The sequence below is a fragment of the Salmo salar genome, chromosome 23, assembly GCF_965601325.2.
Source record: "Salmo salar chromosome 23, fSalSal1, whole genome shotgun sequence".
NCBI classification, from domain to species: Eukaryota; Metazoa; Chordata; class Actinopteri; order Salmoniformes; family Salmonidae; genus Salmo; species Salmo salar.
In genome coordinates, this window is record NC_138313.1 from 49,226,923 (window position 1) to 49,241,088 (window position 14,166).

The window sequence follows — 14,166 nt, forward strand, 5'->3', positions numbered from 1 at the left end:
GAAGTGGACAAGTTCACACTTAGAAAGGAGATAATTGGGACACAGCCCATGTGTGCTGATAACTACAGGAATGAAACCATATTGAGTTTGTCTGCTTTCTACACACACACACACACACACACACACACACACACACACACACACACACACACACACACACACACACACACACACACACACACACACACACACACACACACAGAGAGAGAACATCAGGTAAAGTTGTGGAGATGAGGGAATATTTGATCAGAACCCCTCCAGTCTGGTTAACCACAGTTAGGTCCAGTATGGACTATCAATACAAGTCACCATTTAGAATGTGACCCAGTTCAATGGGTCTGAACAGAACTGGGGGATGTCAGACATGAAGATGCCTAAACACAACTGGAATATTCACCCACACCACTAGCTCACCTCCACACAATCCATTTACAAGTTAAAGACACACCTTGAATAAATAACAAAGGAAAACTATTACTAGATGAAGTTTAGTGTTGTATTTTTTATTTCCCATCACCATAAATCATATTTAATCACTGAACAGTAGCAGACCTAACTTCATCTGTTCCTGACTCTGGATAGTGGATTAAAAAGACCATCAATCTCCAATGATATTAAAGTACTATTCTGAACATTACTGATATACTGAGTGGCAAGTCAAGATATCTGCTGGTTTTATTGTTTGGTCAATAGCACCACCTGCTGGACAGGTTTAATGTTGCTGGACTGAGCAGTATGGGAGGATGAAAGATGACACATTTAGGGCCGCTTTCCTGGACATCTACATTGAACATGCTTTTTAGTCCAGGACTAGGATTCATCTGTGTCTGGGAAACCAGACCATATACTTTAGTAGAAAGTAAGTGATTCCAGCTTGTAGTGGGCTGACTAGTCCTGAATTGTCCTTTTGTTCCTGGACCATTTTCCATGCAGCTCCAGGTGACAGAGAACACATCAATTAGGGCCGAGCCTACAAGCTGATCAATGATACTGAGGAGAATTACATAGAGACAGAGAACCAACTGAGAAAACATATCAATGGTTCTGAATGACAACCAATACACATCAACACCATACATCATGATACATGGAAATGTACAAGATTAAAACATTGCACTTAAATAAGTATTAATACATTGAATGTTTATTTTAATTCAGAACATCTGAAGATCGAATCAGTTAAATCATTGTATATAAAACAGAGAAGAATGAATCATCACATCTGGGGACCATCACCACCAGCATGACTAGTATCTATGTGGACCCTACTACAGTTTAACCAGCTCAGCTATAGACTACACCAGCATGACTAGTATCTATGTGGACCCTACTACAGTTTAACCAGCTCAGCTATAGACTACACCAGCATGACTAGTATCTATGTGGACCCTACTACAGTTTAACCAGCTCAGCTATAGACTACACCAGCATGACTAGTATCTATGTGGACCCTACTACAGTTTAACCAGCTCAGCTATAGACTACACCAGCATGACTAGTATTTATGTGGACCCTACTACAGTTTAACCAGCTCAGCTATAGACTACACCAGCATGACTAGTATCTATGTGGACCCTACTACAGTTTAACCAGCTCAGCTATAGACTACACCAGCATGACTAGTATCTATGTGTACCCTACTACAGTTTAACCAGCTCAGCTATAGACTACACCAGCATGACTAGTATCTATGTGGACCCTACTACAGTTTAACCAGCTCAGCTATAGACTACACCAGCATGACTAGTATCTATGTGGACCCACTACGTACAGCTCGCTTCACACCAGCTGCAGCGTGGACCCCCGTACCGCCAGCTGTACACCAGCATGACTAGTATCTATGTGGACCCTACTACAGTTTAACCAGCTCAGCTATAGACTACACCAGCATGACTAGTATCTATGTGGACCCTACTACAGTTTAACCAGCTCAGCTATAGACTACACCAGCATGACTAGTATCTATGTGGACCCTACTACAGTTTAACCAGCTCAGCTATAGACTACACCAGCATGACTAGTGTCTATGTGGACCCTACTACAGTTTTACCAGCTTAGCAGTACCAGTAAGACTAAACCCAGGATAGAGGGGCTGAGTGAATGTGGTCTGGACTCTGTGGAGGAGGGTCATTGTGTCAGAGACACTGTAGAAGGACAGAGTACCTGCCTTGTGATCCAGGTACACTCCTACTCTGGAGGACTGAGGGCCTGATACTTTAGTCTCAACATTATTGTGTCTGAACCAATAACCACCACTACAGCATAGTAAACTCCAGGACTTGTTATTGTGTCCAAATCCACCATCTGACCCTGTTCTGCTGATGTCTTTATATGAGACTGCTGTATCAACATCACCTCTCAACTCCACCTCCCAGTAACAGCATCCAGACAGACCCTCTCTACACAGAACCTGACAGTAGTTGGTAAATCTGTCTGGATGGTCAGGATATGGTTGGGCTTTGCGTGTACAGGTCACCTTTCTGTTCCTTTTAGACAGAGAGAGGCGTGTGTGTGCTGTGTTTGGGTCCAGTGTGAGCTGACAGGAATCTGGGAGAAGAGAAGAGCAGAGACCAATGAGGGGAGTCAGAACAATAAGTTAAGTCAGATACTGTATCTACCCTGTCTTTGATTAGAGCACAGCAGAGATCAAATCAGAGAAATATGAGGAGTCAGAGAGATACCCGGTCTTTGATTAGATCTACTATTGCTATATATTTCTAGAGGGATTGTTAGGAGTGTCAGTAAAAATAGACTGTTAGTTACTTCACAATAAAGAGACTCACATTGTAAAAACTGTTCTCTGGTCTTGGGCTCTGGAGGCAGTACGACATCCACTATATTCACTACAGACACACAAACACATTGACAGAGAGTGGGAATGTTATCATCATACCATATTCCACATGTATATGACTAGTAGGGAACTTTCAATGGTCTAAAGTTGATGTTCTTATTGTTTTCAACACACCTGTACTGGAGATCTTGGTCCATTCTCCTTTAAGGAAGTCTTCTAGTTTCTCTTTCAGTTCAGACACAGTCTTACTCACATCTCCAAAGTACTGAAGAGGACGGACAACGATGCTGGGTAAGTCTGAAGATACACTGATACTGGAGAGTGACTGATAACTCTGGAGAGAGAGAGAGAGAGAGAGAGAGAGAGGGACAGAGATACAGAGAGAGGGACAAATAGAGAGAGGGACAAATAGAGAGAGGGACAAAGAGAGAAAGGCACAAAGAGGGACAAATAGAGAGAGGGACAAAGAGAGACAAAGAGGGACACAGAGAGCGAGGGACAGAGAACGAGGGACAGAGAACAAGGGACAGAGAGTGAGGGACAGAGAGCGAGGGACAGAGAGCGAGAGGTACAGAGAGAGAGAGAGTGAGGGATAGAGCGAGCGAGAGCGAGGCAGTGACAGAAAGAGAGAGAGGGGGACAGAGAGAGAGGGGGAGAGAGGGACAGAGATAAAAACAGACAGAGAGAGAGAGAGAGTGAGGGACGGACATAGAGAGAGAAGGACGGACAGAGAGAGAGAGAGAGAGAGAGAGATAGAGAGAGAGAGAGAGAGAGGGACGGACAGAGAGAGAGAGAGAGAGAGAGAGAGAGAGAGAGAGATAGAGAGAGAGAGAGAGAGGGACAGAGAGAGAGAGAGAGAGAGAGAGAGAGAGAGAGAGAGGGACAGAGAGAGAGAGAGAGAGAGAGGGACGGACAGAGAGAGAGAGAAGGACGGACAGAGAGAGAGGGGGACGGACAGAGAGAGAGAGGGACGGACAGAGAGAGAGAGAGAGAGAGAGAGAGAGAGAGAGAGAGAGAGAGGAGAGAGAGAGAGAGAGAGAGAGAGAGAGAAAGGGACGGACAGAGAGAGAGTTGGACGGATAGAGAGAGAGAGGGACGGACAGAGAGAGAGCGGGACGGACAGAGAGAGAGAGAGAGAGAAGGACGGACAGAGAGAGGGAGAGGGACGGACTTAGAGAGGGAGAGGGACGGACAGAGAGAGGGAGAGGGACGGACAGAGAGAGGGAGAGGGACGGACAGAGAGAGGGAGAGGGACGGACAGAGAGAGGGAGAGGGACGGACAGAGAGAGGGAGAGGGACGGACAGAGAGAGAGAGAGAGGGACGGACAGAGAGACAGAGAGAGAGAGAGGGATGGACAGAGAGAGAGAGAGAGAGAGAGAGAGAGAGAGACGGACAGAGAGAGAGAGGGTCGGACAGAGAGAGAGCGAGAGAGAGGGACGGACAGAGAGAGAGGGACGGACAGAGAGAGACAGGGATGGACAGAGAGAGACAGGGACGGACAGAGAGAGACAGGGACAGACAGAGAGAGAGAGGGACGGACAGAGAGAGAGAGGGACGGACAGAGAGAGGGATGAACAGAGAGAGAGACGGACAGAGAGAGAGATGGACAGAGAGAGAGATGGACAGAGAGAGAGAGGGACGGACGAGAGAGGGAGAGGGACGGACAGAGAGAGGGAGAGGGACGGACAGAGAGAGGGAGAGGGACGGACAGAGAGAGGGAGAGGGACGGACAGAGAGAGGGAGAGGGACGGACAGAGAGAGAGGGAGGGACGGACAGAGAGAGAGGGAGGGACGGACGGACAGAGAGAGAGAGAGGGACGGACAGAGAGAGAGAGAGGGACGGACAAAGAGAGAGAGAGGGACGGACAGAGAGAGAGCGAGAGAGAGGGACGGACAGAGAGAGAGGGACGGACAGAAAGAGACAGGGACGGACAGAGAGAGACAGGGACAGACAGAGAGAGACAGGGACAGACAGAGAGAGAGAGGGACGGACAGAGAGAGAGAGGGACGGACAGAGAGAGAGAGGGACGGACAGAGAGAGAGAGGGACGGACAGGGAGAGAGACAGACAGAGAGAGAGACGGACAGAGAGAGAGAGAGAGAAGGACGGACAGAGAGAGGGAGAGGGACGGACAGAGAGAGGGAGAGGGACGGACAGAGAGAGGGAGAGGGACGGACAGAGAGAGAGGGAGAGAGAGAGGGACGGACAGAGAGAGAGAGAAGGACGGACAGAGAGAGAGGGGGACGGACAGAGAGAGAGAGGGACGGACAGAGAGAGAGAGAGAGAGAGAGAGAGAGAGAGAGAGAGAGAGAGAGAGAGAGAGGGGGGCGGACAGAGAGAAAGGGACGGACAGAGAGAGAGTTGGACGGATAGAGAGAGAGAGGGACGGACAGAGAGAGAGCGGGACGGACAGAGAGAGAGAGAGAGAGAAGGACGGACAGAGAGAGGGAGAGGGACGGACTTAGAGAGGGAGAGGGACGGACAGAGAGAGGGAGAGGGACGGACAGAGAGAGGGAGAGGGACGGACAGAGAGAGGGAGAGGGACGGACAGAGAGAGGGAGAGGGACGGACAGAGAGAGGGAGAGGGACGGACAGAGAGAGAGAGAGAGGGACGGACAGAGAGACAGAGAGAGAGAGAGGGATGGACAGAGAGAGAGAGAGAGAGAGAGAGAGAGAGAGAGAGAGAGAGACGGACAGAGAGAGAGAGGGTCGGACAGAGAGAGAGCGAGAGAGAGGGACGGACAGAGAGAGAGGGACGGACAGAGAGAGACAGGGATGGACAGAGAGAGACAGGGACGGACAGAGAGAGACAGGGACAGACAGAGAGAGAGAGGGACGGACAGAGAGAGAGAGGGACGGACAGAGAGAGGGATGAACAGAGAGAGAGACGGACAGAGAGAGAGATGGACAGAGAGAGAGATGGACAGAGAGAGAGAGGGACGGACAGAGAGAGGGAGAGGGACGGACAGAGAGAGGGAGAGGGACGGACAGAGAGAGGGAGAGGGACGGACAGAGAGAGGGAGAGGGACGGACAGAGAGAGGGAGAGGGACGGACAGAGAGAGAGGGAGGGACGGACAGAGAGAGAGGGAGGGACGGACGGACAGAGAGAGAGAGAGGGACGGACAGAGAGAGAGAGAGGGACGGACAAAGAGAGAGAGAGGGACGGACAGAGAGAGAGCGAGAGAGAGGGACGGACAGAGAGAGAGGGACGGACAGAAAGAGACAGGGACGGACAGAGAGAGACAGGGACAGACAGAGAGAGACAGGGACAGACAGAGAGAGAGAGGGACGGACAGAGAGAGAGGGACGGACAGAGAGAGAGAGGGACGGACAGGGAGAGAGACAGACAGAGAGAGAGACGGACAGAGAGAGAGAGAGAGAAGGACGGACAGAGAGAGGGAGAGGGACGGACAGAGAGAGGGAGAGGGACGGACAGAGAGAGGGAGAGGGACGGACAGAGAGAGAGGGAGGGACGGACGGACAGAGAGAGAGAGAGAGAGGGACGGACAGAGAGAGAGAGAGGGACGGACAAAGAGAGAGAGAGGGATGGACAGAGAGAGAGAGAAGGACGGACAGAGAGAGAGAGGGACGGACGACAGAAAGAGAGAGAGAGAGAGAGAGAGAGAGAGAGAGAGGGACGGACAGACAGATAGAGAGAGAGAGAGATGGACGGACAGGGAGAGGGAGAGGGACGGACAGAGAGAGGGAGAGGGATGGACAGAGACGTAGAGAGGGACGGACAGAGAGACAGACAGGACAACTTTATGATTGAGATGAATAGTTTCACATTAACCTGTCTGGGCTAGTCGGACGTCATCGTCGAACTCTATTCAACAGCCAGTCGTAGCGTGTGTCACGAAATACAAATACCTCAAAAAATCAATAATTTCAATTTCTCAAACATATGACTATTTTACACCATTTGAAAGACAAGACACTCGTTAATCTAACCACATTGTCCGATTTCAAAAAGGCTTTACAGCGAAAGCAAAACATTAGATTATGTCAGGAGAGTACGCAGCCAGAAATAATCACACAGCCATTTTCAAAGCAACCATATATGTCACAACAAAAAAAAACACAGCTAAATGCAGCACCTACCTTTGCAGCACCAACCATAATGAACCCTAGGACATTATGTTATACCATACATGTATGTTTTGTTCAATCAAGTTCATATTTTTATCAAAAACAAGCTTTTTACATTGGCAGTAGTAGTCTCGTGAACGCGCATCTCCAGTCTCACTGTCCCCAGGCTGACCACTCACAAACTCTGCTGCTGTTCTTTGCCCAGAGACAGCAGACACCCCATTCCACTTTCTGGCGGCTTTAGAGAGCCAATGGAAGCCTTAGAAAATGTCACGTTACAGCACAGATGCTGTATTTTCGATAGAGATGCAACAGAACGACAACAAATTGTCAGACAGGGCACTTCCTGTATGGAATCTTCTCAGGTTTTGGCCTGCCATATGAGTTCTGTTTTACTCACAGACACCATTCAAACAGTTTTAGAAACTTTAGAGTGTTTTCTGTCCAAATCTACTAATTATATGCATATTCTAGTTTCTGGGCAGGAGTAGTAACCAGATTATATCGGGTACGTTTTTTATCCGGCCGTGAAAATACTGCCCCCTATCCCAGACAGGATAATTCTTAGTTTATCAGACAGTCACCAACACCTTGTTCTGGTCTTACCTGTTTCTCATTCCTCTCTGCTGCAGCTGACACTGTATCATGGCCTTTATGTTCATCCATTGTACACAGCATACAGATACACTGCTGATCGGTACGACAGTAAACCTCCAGCAGTTTGTTATGATGAGAGCAGATCTTCTCCTGTAGTTGTGCGGTGGCTTTGACCAGCTTGTGCTTCTTCAAAGCAAGAGATTCATAGTGAGATGGTAGGTGAGTCTCACAGTAAGAGGCCAGACATGCCAGACAGGACATGAGGGCTTTCTGCTTTTCTGGGCAGGAGCAGTAACCATATTAAATCGGGTACGTTTTTTATCCGGCCGTGAAAATACTGCCCCCTAGCCCAGACAGGTTAAGTTAATTTCATAACACATGTAACAAGGCAGTGTAGTTACCTGGAGGAAATGGATGTGATCCTCTGTGTGTGAGAGCTGCTCCAGCTCAGTGCTTCTCTTCCTCAGCTCAGCTATCTCCTGCTTCAGTTGCTCCAGGAGTCCTTCAGCTTGACTCACTTGAGCCTTCTCTTGGGCTAAAATCAGCTCCTTCACCTCAGAGCGCCTTCTCTCAATGGAGCGGATCAGCTCAGTAAAGATCTTATCACTGTCCTTCACTGCTGCCAGTGCAGAGCGCTGTTAAGAGAGAGAGAGAGAGAGAGAGAGAGAGAGAGACAAAGAGAGAGACAGAGAGACAGAGAGAGAGACAGAGAGAGAGACAGAGAGAGAGACAGAGAGAGAAACAGAGACAGAGACAGAGAGAGACAGAGAGACAGAGAGAGAGACAGAGAGACAGAGAGAGAGACAGAGAGAGAGACAGAGAGAGAGACAGAGAGAGACAGAGAGACAGAGAGACAGAGAGAGAGACAGAGAGAGAGACAGAGAGAGACAGAGAGACAGTAGGTAGTGACCATTTTAGAAAATCATGGGACATATAGTCTTTGGTTGCATGCTATTTTATGTTAATCATATTGCTGCTTGTAGCCTATAACTGATGCTTCGTGGTCTTATGCTGCCATCTATTGGAAATATTTACCAATTAAAAGTTATTAATTCACTTAAAGACATTGGTGAGGCAGCTGAGAAATAAAGTGTATTTAATTAGAGAGATCAGTCTCAAACCTGCCCCACCTATCCCACGCCAATTGCTGGACTTTCACATGGAGGTTACTATGTCACCCAGTTCAAACCACATTTAACATATAAAACAAATGAGTCTTGTTTATCAAGTGTTCTGCCTTGCAATAATAAATATAATAAAATAACTAATAAAAAGCAAATGCTTACATAGGTTTTATTTAAAAAATAACAAATGTTATTTAGTAGTAAAATGGTATTTACTAACATAATATTATTACTAAAATAGTTGTAGGCTACCCTACCCTAGAATTAGGGTTCAGGCTAAAATAGGTTATACGTAGGGTTAGAGTTTCTGTACAGCACTTTGTGACATCTGCTGATGTAAAAAGGGCTTCATAAATACATTTGATTGATTGTTAGGTTCAGGGTATTTAAAGAGAAAAACTGTATGGGTTTATATCTCTCTTGCTCCTCCCTGTGGTCTTCTGTGGGTACTACATACCTCATTCACCACACTTGATAGGCTCATAATCTGAGGTAGCAACTGCATTAGAGCTACAAATCAATGAGCTCCACCTATCCATTTGGTTTACAACTCAGTGAAACATGACCTAAAATAAGACCTGTTTTTTCAATGCAACTAATAGGAGTTGGCAGGGTGAAACATGACCTAAAATAAGACCTGTTTTTTCAATACAACTAATAGGAGCTGGCAGGGTGAAACATGACCTAAAATAAGCCCCACTTTTTCACGTTTACTTCAAAACTACGGCAAACAGCTGGGACATATGGTAATATTATATAACTGGGCTCCTTGGCGGATGCAATGAACTAGTTTTATCAGTAAATGTGATTAAAAATGTAGTGTCCAGCCTAGTCCTAGCACCCGCTGCTGGCTGGTCGCGCTTATCTGCCTTAAACAAACCCTGTGTACCACCCCTCCCTGTTTAATTTAGTTAAGAAACAAACACTACGAAAAGAGACACCCAGCCGAGAGCCACAACCCCCCCAACCCTGTCCAACCTCAATGACCCTACACTTCAATCTTTCCCTCTCTTCAACCTCCTTACAACAATATAACAACACATGCTCCACCTCTTCATTGACAATACCCTCCAGACACAAACCATTCACATGCTGCCAACCAGATGTAAGGACCAGTTCAATATACAATGTCCTAAACACAATCAAGTAAACACCACCTGTTCCTTCCTAATTTGACCTTTGAACCTTGGTCCACCGACCTTTAGAGGACATATAAATGCCGCCCCTTGTGCTCAGAGTCCCATCTCTTCTGCCACACATCTATCAAAATGTCTCTGATCTTACATTTGTCCTCACCTCTACCCAGTGGAACATTAAAACCTGTTGGGGCTAGGGGGCAGTATTTTCACGTCCGGATAAAAAAAGTATGTGATTTAAACTGGTTACTACTCTTACCCAGAAACGAGAATATGCATATAATTAGTAGATTTGGATAGAAAACACTCTAAAGTTTCTAAAACTGTTTGAATGGTGTCTGTGAGTATAACAGAACTTATATGGCAGGCCAAAACCCTGTCTGACAATTTGTTGTCGTTCTAGGGCATCTCTATCAAAAATACAGCATCTCTGCTCTAACGTGATATTTTCTAAGGCTTCCAATGGCTCTCAGAAGGCGCCAGAAAGTGGAATGAGAGCTCTGCAGTCTCTGGGCGAATAAACAGCAGGAGTTTTTGTGAGCGGTCAGGCAGGGAACAATGACACTGGAGCGCACGTGCACGAGAGGACTCCATGTTTTTCTTTCTCTCTTTGAACGAATACAACGTCGCCCGGTTGGAATATTATCTATAATTCTAAGTATATGTATATTCTAGTTACTGGGCAGGAGTAGTAACCAGATTAAATCGGGTAAGTTTTTCATCCGGCCGTGCAAATACTGCCCCCTATCCCCAACAGGTTATTATCTACTTCACTTGCTTTGGCATAGTAAAGATATGTTTCCCATGCCAATAAAGATCTTTGAATTGAATTTAGAGAGAGAGAGCTCCATGTTAATGTATAGGGGACATGAGTCAGTCATGGTTACTCATGGTTATGTGATGAGGTAGCCCAGCCTGCGACTTCTAAATCAGTGTCGGCCCAATAAGGAATGTTCTCTTGGTGTAATGGTCAAGATGTTGGTTTATCCCATGGTAGACCTGGGTTCATATCCCGTTGGTTACATTAAGCAGTCAATTCTCTGAAAGGAGTCCAGACAGCCTGTTCCCAACAGTGAGGTCAGTGGGATTGGATAGGGGCCCCTCTCTCCCTCTCTCTGAATGGAGGAGAGAAGTGAAATGGTGTGTCTCCTCTGGTCAACAATACTCACCTTGAGAGACTTCACAGCCTGTTGGAGCTCCTTCAGCTCCTTCTCTCTCTCCTGGAATCTCTGCTGGACCTTCTGCTGACTCATCTCCAGCTGCCTCTGTGGAGAATCACTCTTCAATGAGATATCAAGCTTTATTAGTCCAGTAGATCAATAGTATAGTAATGTGACATAGGGCCCATAGAAGATAGGGATCAAAATATTGAGGAAGTGTCTGTCTGAAATTATATCATTATGTTGTCATGTGAATGATTATAGTTTTAGCAGAACACAAATCAGGGAGTTGATTTGGTGTTTGATAACGAATGATAATGATGTTTGATAACTAACGATAATGGTGTTTGACTTGATTGAATTCTAGCTAGAAATATACTTATTCATGTTACCAAACTATAACGTATTGATGACTTTACATGTTGTAACGCCCTGGCCATAGAGAGGGGTTTTTGTTCTTTATTTTGGTTAGGCCAGGGCGTTACATTGGGTGGGCGTTCTATGTTCCTTTTTCTATGTTTTTGTATTTCTTTGTTTTGGGCCATGTGTGGCTCCCAATCAGGCACAGCTGAAGCTCGTTGTTGCTGATTGGGAGTCACACATAAGGAGCATGTTTTTCCTTTGGGTTTTGGTGGGTAATTGTTTCTGTTAGTGTTTGCACCTGACAGGACTGTTTTGGCTGTCATTTTTCTTGTTTTTTGTATAGTGTTCACGTTGTTCTATTAAAATTCTAATGATGAACACATCCTCTGCTGCACCTTGGTCTTCTTCCGACGACAGCCCTTACACATGTATAAGGAATGTATATGTTGGGGTCAATGAAGGGTGGATAGGAACTTGGTGTATGGAAAGTTACTGAGAGAGACAAGGGGAAGTGCTGAAATATTCTGTTCAAACATGTTATTGTTGAATATCAATGTTCCTAAAGAGGGAGACAAAGGGCAACTAGTCTCTGATAAGGTAGGCCAGCTGCAGAACTAGGGAGGAGCCAGGAATTCAACAGTCTAGTTAGACTCTGATAAGGCAGGCCAGCTGCAAAACTAGAGAGGAGCTAGGAATTCAACAGTCTAGTTAGTCTCTGATAAGGCAGGACAGCTGCAGAACTAGAGAGGAGCCAGGAATTCAACAGTCTAGTTAGTCTCTGATAAGGCAGGCCAGCTGCAGAACTAGAGAGGAGCTAGGAATTCCACAGTCTAGTTAGTCTCTGATAAGGCAGGCCAGCTGCAGAACTAGGGAGGAGCCAGGAATTCGGCTCGAGTTCAAGTCAACAGATGAAGTGAGAAGAAATCTCTGGGAGGGGGGCCAGAGAGGCCCACCCCAACGACCCTCCTACTACAGTCCTATCTCACACACATACAATTCCACACCCACCAAGGTTCTAGCATCAGGCAGGGCCATGACTACACCAGTGAAAGGAACCAATTCAGTTCCTGCCTAGCAACAGAGATGTATTGGCTGTCTAGATGTGTAACAGTTGACACCGCCTAGTATGAGGTTATAAATATATGTTCTTGTGTAATCATACATTGTCTTTGAGCTGTATGACCCAGTGGGTGAATAAACTTGGTTTGAGTTTTAACTCTGTCTGTTCAGAACCTAACAGAATTTTGAAAATGGTGATACATTTGGAGAATCTGGGTTAACATATCTATATACTCAAGGTTTGTGTTCATATTTGTGGATCCATTTCATTTGAATGGTCTCATATTCAAACAGCCTCAGTTGATACTGTATCTTTAACTCTTTGTTTATCAGACAGTCACCAACAAGTTGTTCTGGTCTTACCTGTTTCTCAGTCCTCTCTGCTGCAGCTGACACTGTATCATGGCCTTTATGTTCATCCATCACACACTGATAACAGATACACTGCTGATCGGTACGACAGTAAACCTCCAGCAGTTTGTCATGATGAGAGCAGATCTTCTCCTGTAGTTGTGCGGTGGCTTTGACCAGCTTGTGCTTCTTCAAAGCAGGAGATTCATAGTGAGATAGGAGGTGAGTCTCACAGTAAGAGGCCAGACATGGCAGACAGGACATGAGGGCTTTCCGCTTTCTGGTCCCAGTGCAGACATCACACGCCACATCTCCAGGTCCAGCACAGCACAGAGCAGGAGGGGGAGCAGCCTGGAGTCCTGTCTTCCTCAGTTTCTCCACCATCTCAGCCAACATGTTATTTTTCCTCAGATTAGGCCTTGGAGTGAAGGTCTCTCTGCACTGAGGACAGCTATAGACCCCTTTCAGAACATCCTTATCCCAGCAGTCCTCAATACAGCTCCTACAGTAACTGTGTCCACAGGGGATGGTGACCGGTTCCTTCAGTAGATCCAGACAGACAGAACAACAGAACTGGTCCTGGTCCAGCAGAACTCCCTGCTGAGCCATTTGGATGGTTGTTCACTCTCACACAGACAGACGACACAGAGACTCAGATCAGTTTAGTTTCCACAGAAGAGAGTCTGTGGGAGGGGGAGGGATTTCCTTGTTCTGCCAGATGGCTGGGGTTAGAGGGAGGGAGGGGTTAGAGGGAAGGAGGGGTTAGAGGGAGGGAACAAGGGAAGGAGGGGTGCAGGGAGGGAGAGAGAGAGATCTGCATACAACGTCTAGAGGGAGACAAATATTTTAGTTCCTAGTTTAGGACCCTTAATATGGAATACATCTAACAAAATGTGAGTTGTTAGCATATATAAAGGTTAACAGTTTCTATGAAGTACATATTATAAATATTTTAATGACCTTTATAATGCCTTATAATACACTTATGTGTTCTAACATTACAGTGTGGTTATTACTGTTAGGCCTAGGATCAGGGTTAGAGTTACTACATTCAGCAGTAACCATAGACATATCTAGGACTAAAAAGAGAAGATGTTTTACAATCAGAGTTCTTTGTATCTCTTCTTAGTCATACAGATCCCCCCCCCCCCCCCCCCCACACATCTTATAGGTGGACGGGGTTATGAACATATCCTATACATTATTTCTGAAACCCGATGAAATGAAACTGTCTTACCTCTCAGTCTCTAAACCACAAGGATACCTGTCACCTTGACAGTGTGTCTCTATACCTCTCAGTCTCTAAACCACTAGGATACCTGTCACCTTGACAGTGTGTCTCTATACCTCTCAGTCTCTAAACCACTAGGATACCTGTCACCTTGACAGTATGTCTCTATACCTCTCAGTCTCTAGAGCAGCAGACTGAGGGTCCGTCTCAGCAGAGGGAGAGAGCAGCAGCCTGAGGGTCAGTCTCGCAGAGTGATAGAG

The 14,166-nt window shown here is 46.4% G+C and overlaps 1 protein-coding gene across 3 annotated transcripts; it reads right to left on the reverse strand.

Annotated features, from left to right (window-relative positions):
- Positions 1-1,831: 1,831 nt before the first annotated feature.
- On the reverse strand, positions 1,832-13,681 carry LOC123732512 (tripartite motif-containing protein 16). Of its 3 annotated transcripts, XM_082968276.1 has the most exons (7): positions 12,688-13,665; positions 10,912-11,007; positions 7,884-8,117; positions 7,492-7,668; positions 2,969-3,128; positions 2,784-2,843; positions 1,832-2,547 (listed from the first exon to the last, which is right to left on the reverse strand). In XM_082968276.1, exons 1-7 carry the CDS (start codon positions 13,282-13,284, stop codon positions 2,039-2,041), a joined length of 1,833 nt encoding a protein of 610 aa, XP_082824402.1. In that variant the 5' UTR covers positions 13,285-13,665; the 3' UTR covers positions 1,832-2,038. The 3 variants fall into 3 exon arrangements, with proteins under 3 accessions (XP_082824402.1, XP_045567677.2, XP_082824401.1); XM_045711721.2 differs by lacking the exon at positions 7,492-7,668 and having other exon boundaries at positions 1,836-2,547; positions 12,688-13,661; XM_082968275.1 differs by lacking the exons at positions 1,832-2,547; positions 2,784-2,843; positions 2,969-3,128; positions 7,492-7,668 and adding an exon at positions 3,824-5,255 and having other exon boundaries at positions 12,688-13,681.
- Between the last annotated feature and the right edge of the window lie 485 nt (positions 13,682-14,166).

Coding starts and splice junctions, on each gene's coding strand:
- LOC123732512 (XM_082968275.1), bottom strand. CDS start 13,284: ATGGCTCAGCAGGGAGTTCTGCTGGACCAGGACCAGTTCTGTTGTTCT. Junction 11,008..12,687: donor CAGAGAGGACTGAGAAACAG/GTAAGACCAGAA, acceptor GATTCTCCACAG/AGGCAGCTGGAGATGAGTCA. Junction 5,256..7,883: donor ATCACATCCATTTCCTCCAG/GTAACTACACTG, acceptor TCCCTCTCTAAG/TCCGTCCCTCTCCCTCTCTC.